Source organism: Narcine bancroftii, chromosome 5 (genome assembly GCF_036971445.1).
Source record: "Narcine bancroftii isolate sNarBan1 chromosome 5, sNarBan1.hap1, whole genome shotgun sequence".
In the NCBI taxonomy this organism is placed as follows: domain Eukaryota; kingdom Metazoa; phylum Chordata; class Chondrichthyes; order Torpediniformes; family Narcinidae; genus Narcine; species Narcine bancroftii.
Genome location: NC_091473.1, coordinates 95851226 through 95871652, shown reverse-complemented (window position 1 = coordinate 95871652; position 20427 = coordinate 95851226). Strand labels below are relative to the sequence as shown.

The 20427-nt window shown below is 40.9% G+C and overlaps 1 protein-coding gene across 1 annotated transcript in view; it reads left to right on the top strand.

The window, feature by feature from the left end:
• The first annotated feature begins 4488 nt into the window (after positions 1-4488).
• The window catches only part of ankrd13c (ankyrin repeat domain 13C), a 76575-nt gene continuing 60636 nt past the window's right edge, over positions 4489-20427 (top strand). Inside the window, exons 1-2 of the mRNA XM_069938448.1 lie at positions 4489-5411; positions 10700-10741. Of these exons, the coding sequence (XP_069794549.1) occupies positions 5123-5411; positions 10700-10741 (331 nt within the window). The 5' untranslated portion in view covers positions 4489-5122. The remainder of the gene's footprint in view (positions 5412-10699; positions 10742-20427) is intronic.

Sequence of the window (20427 nt, the reverse complement as noted above, 5' to 3'; positions counted from 1 at the left end):
GTATCTTAGCTAGCCACAGGTGAAGTGCCAGAGGAAGTGCATTTGCTATCTTCAAATGCGGTTGCTTTATTCAAGCCAGTTAATGACTGACTAGCAAGTCTTTCAAATATGGTAAGCAAATTATAGGAAAAAATCCAAGGCACAGGATTTATTTATACTTGAAAAGACATGGATTGATTATGGATAGTTAGCATAGCTTTGTTGGTGGGAACCCTCTCTCATGAATTTGAATGAATCTTTCAAAGAGTTCACAAGTACATTGCTGGATCCCTTGATATTTATATGTGCATAAAGATGTTGGATGTGAATGGAAGAGGTTTGGTTAGTAAATATGCATATGATAAGTGAATTTGTGGTGATGTTGATAGTGAAGATAATATTGATCAGCTGAAAAGTCAGACAGAGCAATAGTAGATGGAATAATCCAGACAGGTGTAAAATAGTGTATTTTGGAAGTTCAAATAAGGCTAGGACATTCACAGTAAATTGTAGAGAGAGTTAATGAACAGAGGAACCTTTGGGTACATCCAACGATGCCTGAAAATGGCAACACAGAAAAATAGGGTGAAGAAAGCATGTGGGGATCTTGCCATGCAATAAAAGCAGATACTTTCTGTTGTCATGGTACAACTTAATAAAACATTGATTTGACCACACCTGGTGTTTTGTGTGTAGTTCTGGTTTCAATTGCATTGGAGTGGGTGCAGAGGATATTCACCAAGATGTTAGCTGGATTGAAATGCTTCAGTCTAGGTTATTTTCCCCCCAGAATAGAGAAGCCCGAAGAGCGATCTGATAGTGATATGCAAATTTATATGGGGATCATAGGGTGGAGAGCAAGAATGTTTTTTCCCCCGAGGTGGGTAGGGAATGTCTAAATCAAAAGGCCATGATGTGAGAGGTAGAAAGTTTATAGAGGATCTGAGGGAGATTTTTTCTCATTGAATGGTTGAAAACTTGAAGACCCAAAGGAAAAGTGAAGGGATATGACTTCCTCATTTCAAAACTCAGTGCAAAAAAGAAGAAAAGTTTGGACCCGAAGTGATTCAGGGTGCAAGGAAATAAAGTTAGGGAGCTATACAATACAAACAAAGAAGAGATGGTTAGGATTATATTAATGGTATGCTATAATATGCCAAATAAAATTGCTGGAGTTATTCAGCAGACAAGCAGTTGCTGGAGGAACTTAACAGGTCAAACAGCATCAAGAATTTCTACCCATGAATACTGTCTGATATTCTGAATACTGGCTGAATTCCTCCAGCAATTCATTATCTGCTCAAGATTCCAGCATCTGCAGCTTTTGTGTTTCCCTTTGCTGTAGTTACTGTTGAATTACTACACTTTGTGTTAAGTTACTGTAGCATTTAGTATACTAGGCTAGTGCAGAAATTGCAGGGGCTCTGGCAGAAATTGCAGGGGCTCTGGCAGAAATATTTAAAATGTCCTTAGCCACAGGTGTGGTGCTGGAGGATTGAAGGGTAGCTCACATTGTTGTTTAAAAAAGGCTCCAAAAGTAACCCAGGACATTAAAGGCTGGTTTGCCTGACATCAGTATTAGTAAATTATTGGAAGGTGTTCTAAGAGATCAGATATACAATTATTTGGATAGCTAGAAACTAATTAGGAATAGTCAACATGGCTTGTGCGTGGAAGGTCATGCTTAACCAATCTTGTTGACTTTTTCCAGGAGGTTACCAGGAAAGTTGATGAAGGAAAGGCTGTGGATGTTGTCCACATGGATTTTAGTAAGGTGTTGACAAGGTCCCACATGGGAGGTTAGTCAGGAAGGTTCAGACGCAAGGTATTCATGGTGAAGTAGTGAACTGGATTTGACAATGGTTGGATGGGAGAAGCCACAGAGTAGCATTGGATGATTGCTTCTCAGACTGGAGACCTGTAACTCGTGGTGACCTCAGGGATTGGTGATGGCTCCATTGTTGTTTGTCATCTGTATCAATTTTCTGGATGATAAATGTGATAAATTGGTTCAGTAAGTGTGCAGAAGACACTAAAAGATTGGAGGCATTGTGGACAGTGAAGAAAGTTTTCAAGCTTGTGGAAGGATCTGGACCAGTGTGAAAAATGGGCTGAAAAATGGCAGATAGAATTTAATGCAGACAAGTGTCAGATGTTGCATTTTGGAAGAACAAACCAAGACAGGACATACACACTGAGGAGTGCAGTAGAACAGAGGGATCTTGGAATACAGATACATAATTCTCTGAAAGTAGCATCACAGGTGTAAAGAGAGCTTTTTGGCATATTGGCCTTAATAAATCAAAGTATTGAGTACAGAAGTTGGAATGTAATGGTAAAGTTGTATAAAAAATTGGTGAGGCCAAACTTGGAGTATTGTGTGTAGTTTTGGTCACCTAACTACAGGAAAAATATCAATAAGATAAAAAGAGTGCAGAGATTTACTAGGATGTTACCCGGACTTCAGAAACTGAGTTATAGGGAAAGGTTAAACCAGTTTTGACTTTATTCCTTGCAGCATAGAAGAATGTAAGCAGTGTGAAAGAGTTGCAATAGGGGCCCATGTAGGGTTCTTGAAACAGGATGATCAGAGGAAATAGATTTGCAGATGCCAGACAAATGGGGCAGGAGGAGAGGCAAGAAAAAGGGTCAGGTGGGGGAAGATGAGTCATGCCAGTGGAGTGGAAATGAGAAGGTTGAGTCTGGCAGTGCTGGAATATAACAGAGATATTTAAAATTATGAGGGAGATAGACAAACTAAATGTAGTTAGGCTTTTTTCCACTGAGGGTAGGTAAGATACAAAGCAGAGGACACGAGTTAAGTGTTTAGGGGGAACTTCTTCACACAAAGAGTGGTGGGAGTGTGGATTGAGCTGCCAGCTGAAGTGGTGAATGCAGGCTCAATTTTAACATTTAAGAAGAATTTGGACAGGTACACAGATGGGAGAGGTATGGAGGGCTATGGACTGGGTGCAGGCAAGTAGGACTAGACAAAAAAATGGTTTGGCACAGACTAGAAGGGCCGAAGAGGTCTGTTTCTTTGCTGTAGTGCTCTATAGTTCTACATGGTTGACATACAATATAATATTCTGAAGACCGTTTTTTGTTACAACATTCACCAAACAGGATGGTGAATTAAAATTTATCGCAGCAATGATCCACTAGAATTAAAAGTGCCTAGAATGAAAAGTCAGTGATGTCATGTATAGCTTGTAATGCACAATTCCATACCACATTGTGATGTATCCATGAATGTATGGTCAAACGACTGGTCCAACTCCAGCTTCAAATCTACTGATCACACATGTTGATTGCATTTTGGCATTCAACACAATCATCCCATTGAAAACATCAGTAAACTTGAGGATCTGTGTAATTGAATCTTGGATTTTCTCATCTCCAGACCACAATCAGTGAGAATCCATCAGTATTGAAGTAGCACAGGGCTGCGCAGTTAGCCCCCTGCTCTATTTGCTCTGCACCTGTGACTGTTGCTTGGTACGACAATAACACGATGTACAAATTTGCTGACGATAGCAAGGGAGAGGGTTAGAAAAAAAGGAGGCAATGAGTCAGTAGGGAGATTAAAAACTTGGCTGAATGGTGTTCTAACAATGATCTTGCATTCAATGTCACAAAACCCAAGGATTGATTGTGGACTTTAGGAAGAGTAAACCAGATCATCAGGGGGATCAGAAATGGAACAGGGTGAGCATATCTAAATTCCTTGGAGTCACTATCTTGGCGGATCTTTCCTGGACCCACACACTGATATCATCGTGGAGAAAGCAATGTCAGCATCCCTACTTACTCAGGAGTTTGAGGAGGCTTCCATTGGCATCAACAACTTTGGCAAATTTCCATAGATGTGTGGTGGAAAGTGTGCTGACGAGCTGCATCACAGCCTGGTAACGGAGGCACTAATACTTGTGAACGGAAAGCCTTGAAAAAGGCAGTGGAATCAGCCCAGTCCGTCTCAGGCAAAACACTCTCTACTATCGAGAACATCTGCATGAAATGCTGCCGATGGATAGCAGCAGCAATCACCGAGGACATGCTGTGGCCATCAGGAAAGAGGTTTAGGTGCCACAAGACTTGTACCACCCGATTCAGGAACTGGCAGAAGCGTCCACTGGCAGGGCAATGAAAATTTTCAGTGGGACCCAACAGCAGAAAGCACTTAGAAGGAATCAGTTTACTACGGTAAATTCATAAAGGGTCACGAATTTATTCCATGTTAACACCACATCCACAAGTTCGCCTCGGAACTTGAAGCAGCTATTCATTAAACTGACAAAAGGCAAAGGAGGAAAAACCCAACACCCAACCCCAACCCACCAATTTTCCCCTGCAACCGTGTCTGCCTGTCCCGCATCGGACTTGTCAGCCACAAACGAGCCTGCAGCTGACGTGGACATTTACCCCCTCCATAAATCTTCGTCCGCGAAGCCAAGCCAAAGATTACCGAAGGAGAGCTGTTGGGTTGGTCCCAGTGCCCTGAGTCAATGCTTCCCCATTTATATCGTCGCAGAGAGATTATCTGGCCACTGTGCAAGTCATACTTGTGTGGCACCACCGCGAGGATTTCATCCTTCCACAAACCAGGGTCCAGCGGGTAAAACGCGTAACGGTCCCTGTTACCGTGGTAACAGCGCAACACGACAACCGGGGTCATAAAAGATCGCGACAAAAGTGAAGACCGCTCAAAACATCGCGATATTTGGCAGAGGGGGCGGGGGAAGCGAGAGAGAAAAATGGCGGCTTAAGCTCCAATGCAGAGCGAAGAGTTGATCAACTGGGTGGTGGCGCTGCCGATCAGCGGCCTTCAGGCATTAGATGTGTCACTGATTATTTTCTAGCGGTAGTTTGACGTTGCTTTCTGCTTCCCCACCCCCACCACCCCCCCAAATTACTGTTCCACATTTGCTGCTCTCTCTGGTGCCGCCCTCACCCCACCCTTCAGGCCGCTGTGTGAGTCCTATGTTACCGCAGCCTCCGAGCCCCGCGTTTGATTGCTCTACATGTCGTTGTGTGGCTGTTGCGGTACAACAGGAGCTAAAAGTCCAATTGTTGCCCTCCGAGTGTGTGCGAGGTCCACGGCGGTCGTCCTGCCACCGTGCCCTTTACCATCTCTCTCGTCGTCATGACAGGAGAGAAGGCGGAAAGGATTCCCAACGGCCGCTCCGTGCGTAGGGATCACAGGTTGTTCAAAGAGGAAACTGAAACGGAGCAAGACGACGAAGCGACTAGGACTAAAAACCGGGCTAAACTCTTTGCGAACCACAAGCTGATCAAGACGCCGGCTTCCAGCACGGAGGCGGCGGCAGCCAGGGGCGAGGATTTTCCAGTTCACGAATGCGTCTTTAAAGGCGATATCCGTAAATTATCCTCGTCAATAAGGACCCACAACATCGCTCAAAAAGATCTCCACGGTGAGTTTTGACCCAGTGTCAATGAGCTCTTCTGGCAGAATGGGAAAGTCGTTGCCCGAAGCAGCGTGGATGTGTGCGCACGCGTGTGTTATACTATTAATTGATTAATCCATTGGAAATTGAAATATTTAACATCTTTCTGTGATTTTTAACATTTGATGTACATAGGCCAAATATGCTTGGGATAGATTTGTAAAGGAGGGGGAATCCTAGAAGGAAAGCCACACGCTATCTGTTAAATAGTGGGCCTCGTACCGGCATTTTGAAAAGTTTCCGGTGAGAGGTTTAGTTTTTAGAATGAATGTCGTTGCGTCTGAAAGATGTCCTGAATTTTGCATCGTTAAATCAACGAACTAATGGTGATTGGCAGTTAAGGTTGTTTGAAAATAATTGCGCCCATCTTCCATTTTTTGCACGTTTATGAACTTGCTCCTTGGATTTACTGACATTCAAAGTGTCTGGTTGACGTTGACTGTCGTACCCATTTTCTTTAAAAAAAATGTAGCGGGAGCCATGGATGTTCGAATCCGGCGTTGTCTGTAAGGAGTTTCTACATTCTCCCCGTGTCTGCGTGAGTTTCCTCCGGGTTCTTCGGTTTCCTCCCACCCTTCAAAATCGTCCTGGGATTGTACGTTAATTGATGTATGGGGGAGGGGGCACGTAAAAGCCAATTATAATGCTGTATGTTTTTTTTAAAAAAGCACCAGCTGTGGATTACAGAACTTTCTGCCATGGTTTCTCCTCAAGAAATGTCAAAAATCTTTGATTATTCATACTTCAGTTACTTTTTATGTGACCATCCTTTGCTCAAAAGAGAACAGCCTCTTTCTTTCATCTCTCAACTTTAATCCAGTTTCAGTAAATCACTACACTTTCTTCAGGGCTTGGACACAGTAAGTATATTGTCCAGATTAGCATAGTTTCACAAAGGCTTGGATTTATATGGTCCGTGATGAATGAACAACATTCAGTATACTTGACCAGATTTTCTATGGCCTTTCACTCTGGACTATGTGGTTATTAGAATCAACAGTGCCCTCCCAACAATAGGAGATCCGGAGCTTCAGTGAATAGGACCAACAGCGGACTGTATTCCTAACTAATCAATAAAAACAGAAAATGATGATCAACAGGAGTCACACGGGAGACTTGCAGATGCTGGAATTTGAAGCTAAATGCAATCTACTGGAGGAACTCAGCAGGTCAAGCAGCATCAGTGGGAGAAAACGAATGGTTCACACTTCAAGCCCAAACCCTTTCTTGAGACTGGGCAATTTTAGAAAAGAAGCGAGTGTAAGCAGGGTGGAAGAGTTGCGATAGGGGCCCATGTAGGGTTCTTGAAACAGGATGGACAGAGGAAATAGATTTGCAGACAAATGGGGCAGGAGGAGAGGCAAGAAAAAGGGTCAGGTGGGGGAAGATGAGTCATGCCAGAGGAGTGGAAATGAGAAGGTTGAGTCTGGAAGTGCTGGAATATGACAAGAAAAGTTGAGAATGGTTCTTGATCCTCCAAAATTTTCGGTATGGAATTTAAACTGGAGGTGGGGGAGGGTGTGCTTAAGGAGGAAATTTTTGAAGAAGAGGGGTCTTAAGTTTAATTGGGTCTGGTTGTGTGAGTATGGTAAGGTGAAGCTTATTCCATGTTTTAATTGTACGGGGAAAGAATGAATTGCTGTACACATCTGTTTTGGAAGATGGCACGACAAATTGGGTTGCGTGCCATCGTCTGCTCCTAGCAGGCTTGGGTTTGGTGTAGTTTATATCTAGCTGGCAGTTTAGCGTTTTGTAAAAGCAGGTCAGGTGGCGTGCTTCATGTTTGTCTTGGAGTGAGCTCCACTTTAATGAATCGAAGAGCTTTGTAACACTAGCTTCTCTTCCATATGTATTTGTGACAAATTGGGCTGCCTATATCTGGACTCGTTCAATGGTAGTAGTGTTTTTATTTGTGTATGGGTCCCATGCAGCTACTGCGAATTCCAAATGTGGTCTGATGAGGGTAAGGTACAACTTCTCCTTGACAGAAGTTGTCTCAGGAAATTTAGGATTCCTGTTGCCTTCACTGTTGTATGATATGTCTTGATTATTCCACTGTAGATCATTCTGGATTTTGATGCCAAGGTATTTGGTCTGTTTTGTTTCATCAAGGGTGACACCCAGGATTTTGTATAATGTTTTGCCTGATTTTTCTCTTCCTGGTGACACGCATGGTGATATAAAGAGACAGTGAGGGGACCAAAGGGGAGGGAGAGAATTTTGAATAGTCCAGTGGAGAGCTGAGGGTGGAGAGGGGTGGAACCATGAATAAGAGAGGATGAGAAAGGATGGTGGTGAAACTATGCTAATCTGGTCAATATACTTACTGTATCAAAGCCCTGCAGAAAGTGTAGTGATTTTCTGAAATTGGATTAAAGTTGAGAGACAAAAGAAAGAGAACAGAAGTTACAGGAGAGAGGATGTGATTTTTTTTTCCTCTAATTTCAAGAAATGTTCATACAATTAGGTTGCAGGCTTCCCAGGCAGAATATGAGGTGTTGTTCCTCTAGTTTACATTTAGTCCCACTCTTGTAGTGGAGAAGACCCAAGCCAGATAGCTTGGTGTGGGAATGGCATGCAAAATGGTCCCCAAATTAGTGTTTGTTGTCTCTGATGTCTAGGAGGCCATATCAGGAGCACTGATTGGTGTAAATGAAGTTAGAGGCTGTAACTGCTCCCCCTTCAACCAGGAGAGGGATAGGGCTCCTGTTGTTCTCATCTTTCACTCACTAGCCTTTGCATTCATCAAATCATCATTTCTCATTTCTGACAGCTGCAGCTAGACCACACCATCAGAAATGTAGCCTTCTCCATTCCATTCTGCTTTCCACTGCGCTTGCTTTCTCTACGACCCGTGGTGCTTTCCACTGCAATTGCAAGAAGTGTAATACTTGCTCTTGCACTTCCCTCATCACCATCTTGGATTCTAAACACCCTTCCATTTGAGGCAAAGATTCACAAGCACCTCCTGTAACCTCATATACTGCATTTAATCCTCCTGATGAAACTTCCTCTACATTAGTGAGACCAAAACAGACTTGGGAACATTGACTCTGTGTCTGCAATGGTCATCCTGAGTTCCTGGTTGCATTCCATTTCAACATCTTCCCCCATCACCCCCATTCCCATACTGAACAACAACAATGTGTCTGTCTGGTCAGTCTACAGCAGAATGGTATGAACATAAAATGTTCTTATACAGCTATCAAGTTATGAATCTCCTGTTTTGGACCTCTTCTTCCCCTCACCTTTTTTTATTGTCCCCTTTCCCAGCCTTCTCCTCTACTCAACCTCCTGAGCAATCTTCTCCCTCCTTATCTTTGATTCTATCCCTTTACACCCACATTTATCCACTGGATTCTTTCTTTCTAACCCCACTCCTTGGTTCTAAATGTCTCCTTTTATACAGCAATGTTAGATTCTGATTCTGATATTGTAACACTGCAGCCTTTGTCTTTGAATCAGCCACTCTACCTGTTTGACTCATCTTCCTTCACCTTGTATCTTTGTTTTTTTTGTCTCTTTCTCCCTCCTGGCACTCCCAGTCTTCTGCCTCTTTCTGTGTTGTTTTGCCTATGCTTGATTCACCAATCCCACGTGGAGTCCCTGACCTCTTTACACTAGTTTCTAAAGTTCCCATATCAATAAAAGTATTTTGGCTTGAAACAGCAGTCATTCTTTTCCCTCCCCCTACTGACGCAGCTTAACCTACTGAGCTCCTCCAGCAGATTGTGTTTAGAATGCTGAACAACAGATCAATTTGCATCTGTGTGAAGAGAAGTATCTCTAATAGATGAAAGCTGGTATGACCAGGAAGATAAACTGTTGGCAAGTTATTTGGTTAATAAGTGAACAGGAACATTTAGAGAAGGGGACCATAGAGAAAATAATGCAAAGGATGTAAAAATGCAGATCAGAAAGTTTTGTCTAGCAGGTCAAGCTGTGCATGTCCTTCATTCCTGGAGGTGGGGGTACAAATTGGAAAGTATCTTGTCATGCAACTAGGAAATGAAGCATGGAATATCGACTCAAGTCTTGTACAAAAAGCAGTACAGGGAAAGAAAAACTAATGAAACAAAAAATAATAGAAGTTTCCATTAGTGATGCAAAATGTTGTCATTGTGTGGCAGTTAGTCTGGAATCACCTGTACAGCTCTTCATTTGGCTTCTATTAAAATTACTGTCCTCCTGAACACATTGCAGCCCTGATTAAAATAAGAGCAAAATAATTACAATGTGATTGTTGCACTTCCATGATCTTTAAATAATACATCAAGGAAGTGTCCAAAGAAGGCCTCTATCTTCAGCACCAATATCCAGCACTTTACCCATTCCCTATTCATTCAGAATAGTGGATTTCTGATGATAATGGCCATGTTCAGCATCATTTGTATTTTCCTTGGATAATAGTTTGTCCACATGTGTAGTGTGATTGAATATTATTCATAACAAAAGCAGAAATGATGGAAAACTTCATCAATGCCATTTAAGTATCGGTGGATCAGTAACATTCTTGATGGTCATTAATTAACTTTAATACTGTAACAAATTGTTCAACCATCTCCCCTATCATACCTTGATAGTTTTTTTTTGCCAAGTTACTATAGCCAAACTTTCCATTGTTGACATACTTGACCACCATTCACTGCAAAATGAACTGAACCTGTCACACAAATACTGTGGCTACAAAACAAATTAAAGGTGGGATTTCCCTGCTCGTCCCATTTTGTAATTCCTAAAAGCTGATAGGCAATGGAATTCTCTCCTTTGGCCGGCCAAAGCAGAGAATATTGTGCTGCCCCAACAATACTCACAGCTTAACTCTATTCAGAACAGAACTACTTGCTGCAAGATCCTATCCAAGTTGCACATTTTATTTACAAAATCATTGGAGCCTGAGGATCAGGCTGATTTTTCCAAATAATATTTTTATTGACTCTTCAAAATCAGTTTTTATTGCTATTTAAATCTGTTTTAGTATGCTACAATATTACAATTACCATAGTAATATTCTTAATCAAAGTATAGTAAACCAAAAGAAGGGAACATATGTACCTTTAAAGTACTGTATGTCATACAACAAATCCTTAAAAAAAAATTTCATTCTGTTTCATTAATGTTCAATTTCAGGTAAAACTGAGACTAAAATTATTTAGATGTTGTATGGTATTTTAATTTGGTGAGTTTTATTGATGCAAATAAAAACTTACACTGATGAAGAATTGTATACATCTCTCTGTATCTTGTCTTTTTAGGAAACACGCCTTTACACCTTGCTGTGATGTTAGGGCACAAGGGTAAGTACGTTTATCTTGATACTTTTTTTTAAAAGTACATTATTTATTGATAAAACATGTAGCTGAACATTGAATTGTGACAGTTTGAAGTACTATTAGATTGTCATGTAATTGGATCTTTATGGAATAATTCTTTTTTTGAATGTTGGATTTGAATAGTTTTCATTGCATTTGTTTCAATAAATTGTTATGTAAAATTTTAACAAGATGAACTTGCAATTCTTTTGGCCCTCAATGTTGTGCTGACCTATATATTCCTACCAAAAAACCTAAAATTTCTCTATTTCATAACTCTTTATATTTTTCATCCATGTGCCTGTCAAAAAGTCTCTTAAACACCCCTAATGTTTCAGCTACATCTCAGTGTGTTTTTTTAAAAATACCCCTCCCCCTGTCTCCCCTAAACATTCCTCCCTTCACTTTTGTACAGTGTTCCTGGTTTTTTCTACTTCCGCCCTGGGTAAAAATGCACTGGCTGAATATCTGTACCTCTCAAAATCTTGTAGACCTCTATTAAGTCACCTCTCATCCTTCTTTACTCTTAAAAAGAAAAATCCTAGCTCTACGAACCTTGTCTCATAAGACTTGTTTTTTTTAATCCAGGCAACATCCTGGTAAATCTCTGCACTCTCTCCATAGCTTCCACATCCTTCCTATCATGAGGTGGCCATAACTGAACACAATATTTTAAGTGTGGTCTCACCAGAGACTTGTAGAGTTGCAACATGGCTTCTCAAACTTGCAACTAATGAAGCCCAGCATCCTTAAGCCTTCTTAACTTTCCTACCAACTTATGCGGCAACCTTTAGTGATATATAGATTTGGATCCTAAGCTCCCTCTGTTCTTCCACACTGTTAAGTATCCAACCAATTACCCTGTAGTCGGCCCTCAGGTTTGACCTTCCAAAATGCATCACCTTTCACTTATCCAGATTGAACTCCATCTGCTACTTTTCCACCCAACTCTGCATCCTTTTGTAAACTGCGACAACCTTCAGCACTCTTCACAACTCCTCCATGTCATCCACAAACTTACTGACTCATCCTTCCACTTCTATATCTGGGTCATTTATAAAAATCACAAAGACAAGGAGTCTCAGAACAGATCCCTACGGAACTCCATTAGTCACTAACCTCCAGGCAGAATAATTTCTGTCGGCAAACCAAATCTGAGTCCCCCAAGCCAAGGTTCCCTGGATTCCGGGCCTCCTGACTCTCTGAACGAGTCTCATCAGGGAAGCGGGGGTGGGGGGGTGTTCTTGTCAAATGCCTTCCTAAAATCCACATATATCTACCGCCCTACTTCATCAATTTCTTTTATAACCTCAAAAAAACTCAATTAGGCTCATGAGGCATGAACTTCTCCTCACAAAGCCATGCTGACTATCCCCAAGAAAACTATACTTCTCCAAATGCACATAAATCCTGACCTTAAGAATCCTGTCCAATTGTTGGCACATCACTGATGATAGATTCACTGGTCTATAATTCCCAGGATTCTCTCTATTACCTTTTTTAAACAAGGAGACTACATTTGCCATTCTCCAATCTTCTGGCCCCTCCCCAGTGACCAATGTCCCAGCTATCTCTTTCCTCCCTTCCCACAGCAACCTGGGGTATGTCTCGTCTCATTCAGGGACTTATCAATCTTAATGTTTTTAAAAAGATGCAGCATTTTCTCTTTCCTAATCTCAATATGATCCAGCTCACAAGATTGTTCTATTTTGACCTCACTTTGACCAAGGTCCTTTACTCTGCTGAATAATGAATCAAATTATTCATTTAGGACCTCCCCCGCATCTAGGCTCATATTGCCTCCTTAATTTTAGTGGCCCTACCTTCACTCTAATTGTCCTTCTGTTCTTCACTTGTGCATAGAACACCTTGGGATTCTCCTTTATCCTACTTTCTAAGGCCTGTTCATGCCCCCTTCTACCTCTCCTAACTCCTTTGTTGAATTCCTTCATGGCTACCATATAATTCTCATGAGCTCTCCTTGTTTATTGCTTCCTAAATCTAATGTATTCTTCTTCTTCTTAGCTAACTGCCTCACCTGTTTTGTCAACTATGGTTCCCTTTTCCTACCATATTTTCCTTGTCTCAATGGGACAAACCTATTCAGAACCCTGCATGTGGTCCCTAAACACCCTCCATGTTACTTCAGTGCTTTTTCTTTTCTTAATTTATTGTCCCTAGTTCCTTCCTCATCCTATCACAATTTTGTCTGCTCTTATCCTTGTCCATAACCATGAATAATTCAGGGAGTTGTGGTCACTATAACTGAAATGCTCCCCTGCTGAGAGATCTGCCTCCTGACCAGGTTCATTACCCAGTACTAAATCCAGTATGGCCTCTCCTCTTGTTGACTGGTCCGCATACTGATGTCATGATTCCTTCTTTGGCACGCCTGACAAATTTTGCAGTCAGGAGGAGCCAGGTCAATATTTGGGAAATTGAAGTCTCCCATAACAACAACTCTATAATTTCTGCACCATTCTAAAGTCTTAATTATTTGTTCCTCGGTATCCCAAGGGCTATTTGGGGATCTATAGACTACTCCCAATGCAGTGATGCTCCCTTCCTATTTCTGACTTCTATCCACACTGACTCAGTAGACATTCCCTCTGCAGTGTCTTCCCTTTCTACAGCGGTAATACAGTCTCTGCCCTAAAACGCCTCCCTCTTACCTCCCATCTATCCCTTTTAAAATACCTAAACCCTGGTACCTGCATCAGTCAATCTTGTCCTTCTGTCAGCCAAGTCTTGGTAACAGCCACAACATTGCATTCCCACATCCTGACCCATGCTCTGACTTCATCTTTATTCCTAATACTACTTGCATTGAAATAGACACATTTCAAACCAACCCTATATTTAAAAAAATACATATGCAATTTAATTTACAGTGTGTATCATTTGATCCCCTTCGACAGCATTAATTACTTTGCACATTTCATTAAATTTATTTGGCCCTGTTTACTTTTCTGTTTTTATTTCAGATTTTCAGCATCTGTGTTTTTATTTTATTTCCAAAATTTTCAAAGACTTTGGCTTGTACCATTAGTTTATTTTGTTATAATTATTACTGATTTTTATTTTCAGCAGGAAATTTGATCAACATCCATCTAACTTGTAATTTGCAGTTTGTCTTTTTTTATACATCCCCCTTGTTTATTTCTGTCCTATCTATGCCTTTTAGTGTAATCTTCATCAACATTAATTCATGAAGGTGGATATTTCAGCTATGCCTGTGGCTCTATGTAGAATTTAGTTTGGATTCTTATGGGTACATTATTTTGTGAGATGGTTAACCACTAGCACTTGAAATATTTTGGAGTATATTTTGACATTGTAAGCTGGTTTTGTAACCTCTGCTTCTCTTTTTTTGTTCCTCTCTCTCTCTACTTCAGTTGATCTTGAAATTTCTCCTCAGTCAAGAAATATGCACTTTAAATGCTTTTCTAGATGGCATGGCATATTTATACTTGTTTAAGAATTTTATTTGTTTTCTATATTATTCTGAGAATTCAGAATCAGAATTTATTATGATTGTTTTGCAGCATTACTGTGCAAATACATTTACAAATAGATTAGTGCAAAAATAAGAGAAAGTGAGGTAGTATCTGTGGTTCATTGTCCGTTCAGAAATTTGATGGCAGAGGGGAAGAAGCTGTCCTTGTGCTGCTGGGTGTTTGTCCTCCGTGTGATAAGGGCATGGCCAAGGTAGTGAGGGTCCTCGAGGATAGAGGTTGCTTCCTTAAAACACCACCTCTTGTAGATGTCCTCGATAGAGTGGAGTCTGATGTCTGTAATGGCACTGGCCGAGTTCACAACTCTTGTTTTTTTTCTTGTCTGGTGAATTGTGCACCTCTGTACCAGTCAGAAAGCTCTACACAGTATACCTGTAGAAATTTGCAAGTGTCCTTGGTGACATAATAAATCTGCTCAAACTCATCACAAAGTATAGCCATTGGGAAGCCTTCTTCATGATTGCATTGACATGGAGTCCCCAATACAGATCCTCTTATGTTGTCACCCAGGAACTTGAAAATCTTAACCCTTTCCACTGCTTACTCTTCGATGAGGACTACTGGTTCATGATCTCCTGATTTCCCCTTCCTGAAGTCCACAATCAGCTCCTTGGTTTTGCTAACGTTGAGTGCAAGATTGTTATTGTAGCACCACTCAACTAGCTGATCTGTCTTCCTCTTGTATGTCATCTCATTGCCATCAGTGATCCTGTCGACAACCATGGTGTCATTGGCAGATTTGTAGACTGCATTTGAATTGTGCCTCACCCTACAGTCATAGGTGCAGGGCGAATAGAGTAGTGGGCTAAGCATGCATCGCTGATGTGCACCTGTGTGATTGTCAGTGAGGAGAAGAAATTGTTTCCAATTTGTACTTACTATGGTATTCTGATGATGAAGTCAAGGATCCACTTGCAGAGGCCTAGGTTTGGGAGTAAGCTGTCCTCTGGAACTACTACAGTACTAATGTAAATACTTCCACAGTGATTTGATTCCAGCACTAAGAACCAGCAACCTATTTCCTCGTTGGGATATTGTGCATCATGGAGGGTGTTGACCTTCAGATCTTGGTATTTCCATGCCCCGCTTGTCCTCGTTTCTTTTGATGATGGATAATTAGAAAGTGCTATCAGAGTAGGGTTGAAGCATAGCTGTATTTTTGAAATGGTTCCAGCTGTAACTAGTGATGGAGAGAATTGATGTTTAATGTGGGTGATAGGCTGTTCATCAAGCAGTGTTTTTTTTTAGATGGTGTCAAATTCAGATGCATGATGTCTGGAGGAAAAAAAAACAAATGTTGGAAGCAGTGAACCAATCAAACAACAGCAATAGGTAGGGAAACAGATCAAATGCTTCAATTCAATGATCCTTCCTTAAAAATGGAAAAGGAATAGGTATGCATCAAGTTACAGAGAGGGGCACTTTCTGCTTTTGCTTTGGTTGTGATTGGCATTGAGCTGCTTGTGTTGAAGCTAAATTTCTCTTGGTCAGTGGAGAGTATTCCAAAATATTCCCAATGTGCCTTGAATGGTAGGAAAGCTTTGTCATATCACGTGGCACATCATTCATCACTAGATACTTGGCCTCTGTCCTGCTCTGGAAGCCACGTTATTTATGTAGCTGGTGGATTGGAGTTTCAGGTGAATTGTAAGCAGCAGGATATTGGAAATTTGTCACTGATAATGTTATTCAATGTCACTGTTAAGTGGTGAGAATCCAACTTGTTGGAGGTGGCCATTGCATGGTGTCCTTGATGTATTCATCCCATTTGAATGAATGTTGTCAGATGCAGGTATGGAGCACATCATTTGTGAATGAATTTGATTGAATGTAATTGAATTATAAGCAAATGTCCCCATTTCTGACCTTGTGATGAAAGATCATTGAAGAATTAGTTCATAGTTGGGTCTAAGCACTGCCTAAGAACGTTTGTAGCTGAACTGACTATTGGAATACTTTATCTGCATTTTCTTCATTTTTACCAAGGCTCATTGATGCTACAGATAAAATAGTACCTTGAACAATCCTTCTCAGCTTGATCCTGGAATTCGACTCTTTGGTCATTGTTTGGATCAAGCTCATGATGAGGTTGGGAACCAAATGATCCTAGCTGAATAGAAACTGGGCATCAGTGAGCACGTGCTGCTTCATGTACTGCTGATGACACCATCCATGACTTTTATCATTGAGATTAGATTGGGTGTAAATTTGTTGAATTAGATTTATTTTGCTTTTTGTGGAGAGAGCATACCTGGGTGATACTTTACGTTGTGTGGCAGATATCTATGATATATTTGAATAGCTTGGCAAGATGCATAGCTGTTATTGCAGAAAAGGTTTCTATTGTCAAAGGGTAGTAGGCCACGTCGTTTATGCTGTGTCTGGTGCTACTGCTACCATGTAACCCAATACTACCTGTTGCATGGTTGGGTGATTGGTGACTAAACTGGCTCCCCACAAGGCTGGTCTGATGTGGAGGGTGGCTAGACACCCTGTAGGATGAAAAACAAGACCTGTCAAAGGTCGGATGAACCCTCTTGTAGAGTCAACGGCCATCTAGCTCATGTGCAGAAGGGACATCCCTAGCATCGAAGCTTGGCCTGGCCATTCACTGCAACAGAACTTCCCCCAGTCGTCTTGGACCTCTCCATGCTTTTGGATCAGGGAAGGGATGTCGAGACGGTGGGTCTGGACCTGTACAACCCAAATCATTCACGCCCATGCTGCTACTTTCTGAGGAGTGGGGTATCCTCATATCAAACCCCACAAACTGACTGAAAGGAACCATCATCATCCTATGGGATGGATCTATTAGTAAATTTTTGCATCATTATAGTTGTTGTTTTTCCATTGAACCCTGAGCTATTTTTGATGGGGAATTTTGAGAATATAACTCCTAAATTAGATTTATCAGATTCCCAATTGAAATTTATTAAATTAGCCCTGGTGAATTTTAAAATTGGCGCATCTTGCATTTGCCAGTCACATAGCTGTCATTACCAATCCCCATTAAGTGCCTTCTACCAGAGATTTTACTGCACTTGGATTGCTTGGAGACTGGGTTTTCTGATGGTGGGGATCTTGGGGGGGGTGGGGGGAAGCTGAGAAATATCGCAGTTCAGCACTTCTAGATGAGCGTGGTTGTGACTTCTTCAGCAATATTCACATGCTGGGCTCTGTCATTGAGAATGGGGATATATGGAGGGCACAGGCTCTTGGGCCAGAAGGACCTGTTACTATGTTGTGTCTAAATTTAAAAAAATTCTTGGCATTCCCTGCTCTCCAAACTGTTCAGTTGTATTGTACCAACATATCAGTTGAAACTGCTGTTAAAATTTATTGAATGCTGTTTTCACTGTTTAGCAGGTGTAGTCCTGTATTGCTCCTTCTTTAAACCAGGATCTAATTTCTAACTATCAGGCAATTTGATTACAGATTGTAAAGGTGCACATTTCTATTCCATTGTGCTGGCTTGTAGTTCCATACAAACACTGGGGCAGGTTTTTCAGACTTTTGAATGTTATTTCTATTAAAACTGCCACACTCCTCATTCACTACTATGTTAGTTAACACCGTATGAGTAGTTTTCCATTGAACCAGGTAAGTCGAAGGAAAGTGCAGGAATTGAGGTCCAAGTGAGAAAAAATGGAACACAGAACTAAAGGGAAACACAGAAATTGGGACTCTGGTAAATGGAAAGGGAGCATAGCAAACATTATCTGGTGGGAGAGGTGCTGAACCATTGGAATTTCCAAATAGTCAGATAGCAGATTTTTATTCTGCATAATTATGTCAGGAATTAGTAGTCTCTTTGCACTGAAAGCTGAGGTATTGCCACATACATGACCTGCCTTTGGAAGCCAATTTGCTTTTTTTACTCAGAACAGAAAAGCCGACTCCGTGAGTCCTTTTACACAGCAAACCAGCTTCCTGAACCAAAAGAGGCAGGAAGGGTAGCACAGTAGCGGTGGTGCCTAGTGTGATATTGTGTTGAGAAAAGAATCAGATTTGATGGGTCTGGACGCAAGGGTTTGCAGTCACACATAGCTTTTATTAACACACAATTATAGAAGAGTGTGAGGTAAATGTTAAATGGAATAAACTACATATGCGCATAGTTTATAAATGGTTGACTATTTCTGTTGATTTTAGTAATTTTCATAGATATGCATTCAAACCTAAGAAATACAATTGTATGTGCTGCTGAGATTGAGGTTACATAATGGTTTTGCATTATAGTAACTGTAGCTATCTGTCAACAAATGCATGCCAGCATATTAAGTGTCTATAAATGTTCCATTGTTGATATTATAGGTAATCAAATTGTAATCTGAACTAATGAATGAAGTATGCTTTTCCTGCCAACTTCAATCAGCAATTACAAGGGCAGACTAAGGCTAATTGTATTCAGCACCCCTTTAGCACACTTTTATAAAACCATAGATATAGGAGCAGTAATTGTGTACTGTATAACATTTTCCCACACTCTTTTACAAATTATGTGTTAATAAAAGCTATGTGTGATTGCAAACCCTTGTGTCCAGACCCACCAAATCTGATTCATACAGGCAGCGCTGACATTCGCACACTATGCGCCCAGTAGTGTCCACTGCTCGACTTAGCTACTGACTATGAACCTTTTCTGGACCCAACGTGGCAACGTCATCTTCCCTTGCCATTTTAAATAGGTCCCACTTTGATACGCTCCACTGCTGAGAGTACCTACCTTGGTGAATCAAAGACAGTTGTGTCTAGACCCCTCAATCTCCCTTCGATTTATTCCCCCCTCTTCCCCCTCTGGCTCAAAAGGCAGATAGAATCAGGCTTTTAAGCTCTGTGTAAAAGGGGCTAGTGAGTAGAACACATTTTTTGGAACTTTTTCAGTATTTAAGGTGTGTTACAATATTGTTCCTGGTTAATTTTTCTTCAAACGATGTACTGTAATAAGTTAATCTAGATCACTGCTACTTGATATACTTGTGGTATATTCTTTTCAAAGTTAAAAGTTATTGTTAGAGAACATATATGACATCCCATGAGATTATTCTTCCTGCGGGCCAAGCAGAATTTCTACTTATCGGTAGTCCAAAAAAACTGTACTCAATAAAAGATCTGCATACAAAAGAGAAAAATGTAAACAAACTGAAATACAGAAAAATATTCAATAATAAATAATGTGCAAAGTAAGAGTCCGTAAATGAGTTTGTTGTTTAGGAGTCTGAGAGCATAGGGGTAGCAATTGTTCCTAAACTTGGTGGTATGAGTCTTGTGGCACCTGTAGGTCTTCCCTGATGGCAGTACAAGAACAGACCATGTGCTGGGTGTGGTGGCTCCTTGATGATTTCTGTTGCTGTCCAACGATAGAGTTCCATGGTGGGGAGAGTTTTGCCTGTGATATAATTTAATATTTACAAATGAAGTGTGGAGACAAACATTTCAAGTAAATTCTAAATTGTATAAAGCTGATAATTCTGTTCAGTAAATGAAGTTGAACTTGCGCACTTTCAAAATTTAGTTAGCATGTAATTTGTAATGGAGTAATTACACTGTCAATTTTAGTTTATTTCAGGTTAGTTTTTAAAGCTGTTAACTAAAATCTCTTGAATCATCTTTTTGTATATTAATTCAAAAAGTTTCTTTGGAATTGTACTGTCTCCTCCACAATCTCCATCAGTATCGGAGCACCACAGGGCTGTGTTCTGAGCTCCCTGCTCTACTCAGCTTGGTACAATAATAACACCATCTACTAATTTGCTAACAATACCACAGTAGTTGGTTGTATATATGATTGGTGAATGGTGCACCAACCACAACCTTGCATTCAATGTCACCAAAACCAAGGGGATGATTGTTGACTTCAGGAAAGGAAAACCAGATGTATATGATCCAGTGAATATCAGGAGATCAGAGGTGGAGAGGGTGAGCAAATTTAAGCTTTTGGGATTCACTATCTAGGAGGATCTTTCTTGGACCCAACATACTAATAGCATTGTGAAGAAAGTACGTCAATGCTTTGACTTTCTCAGAAGCTTACAGTGGTTTGGTATGACATCAGAAATTCTGGCAAATTTTTACAGATGTGAGGTGGAAAGTGTACTGATCGGCTGCATCATGGTCTGGTTTAGGGACACCGATACCCTTAAGCGTAAAGCCCTC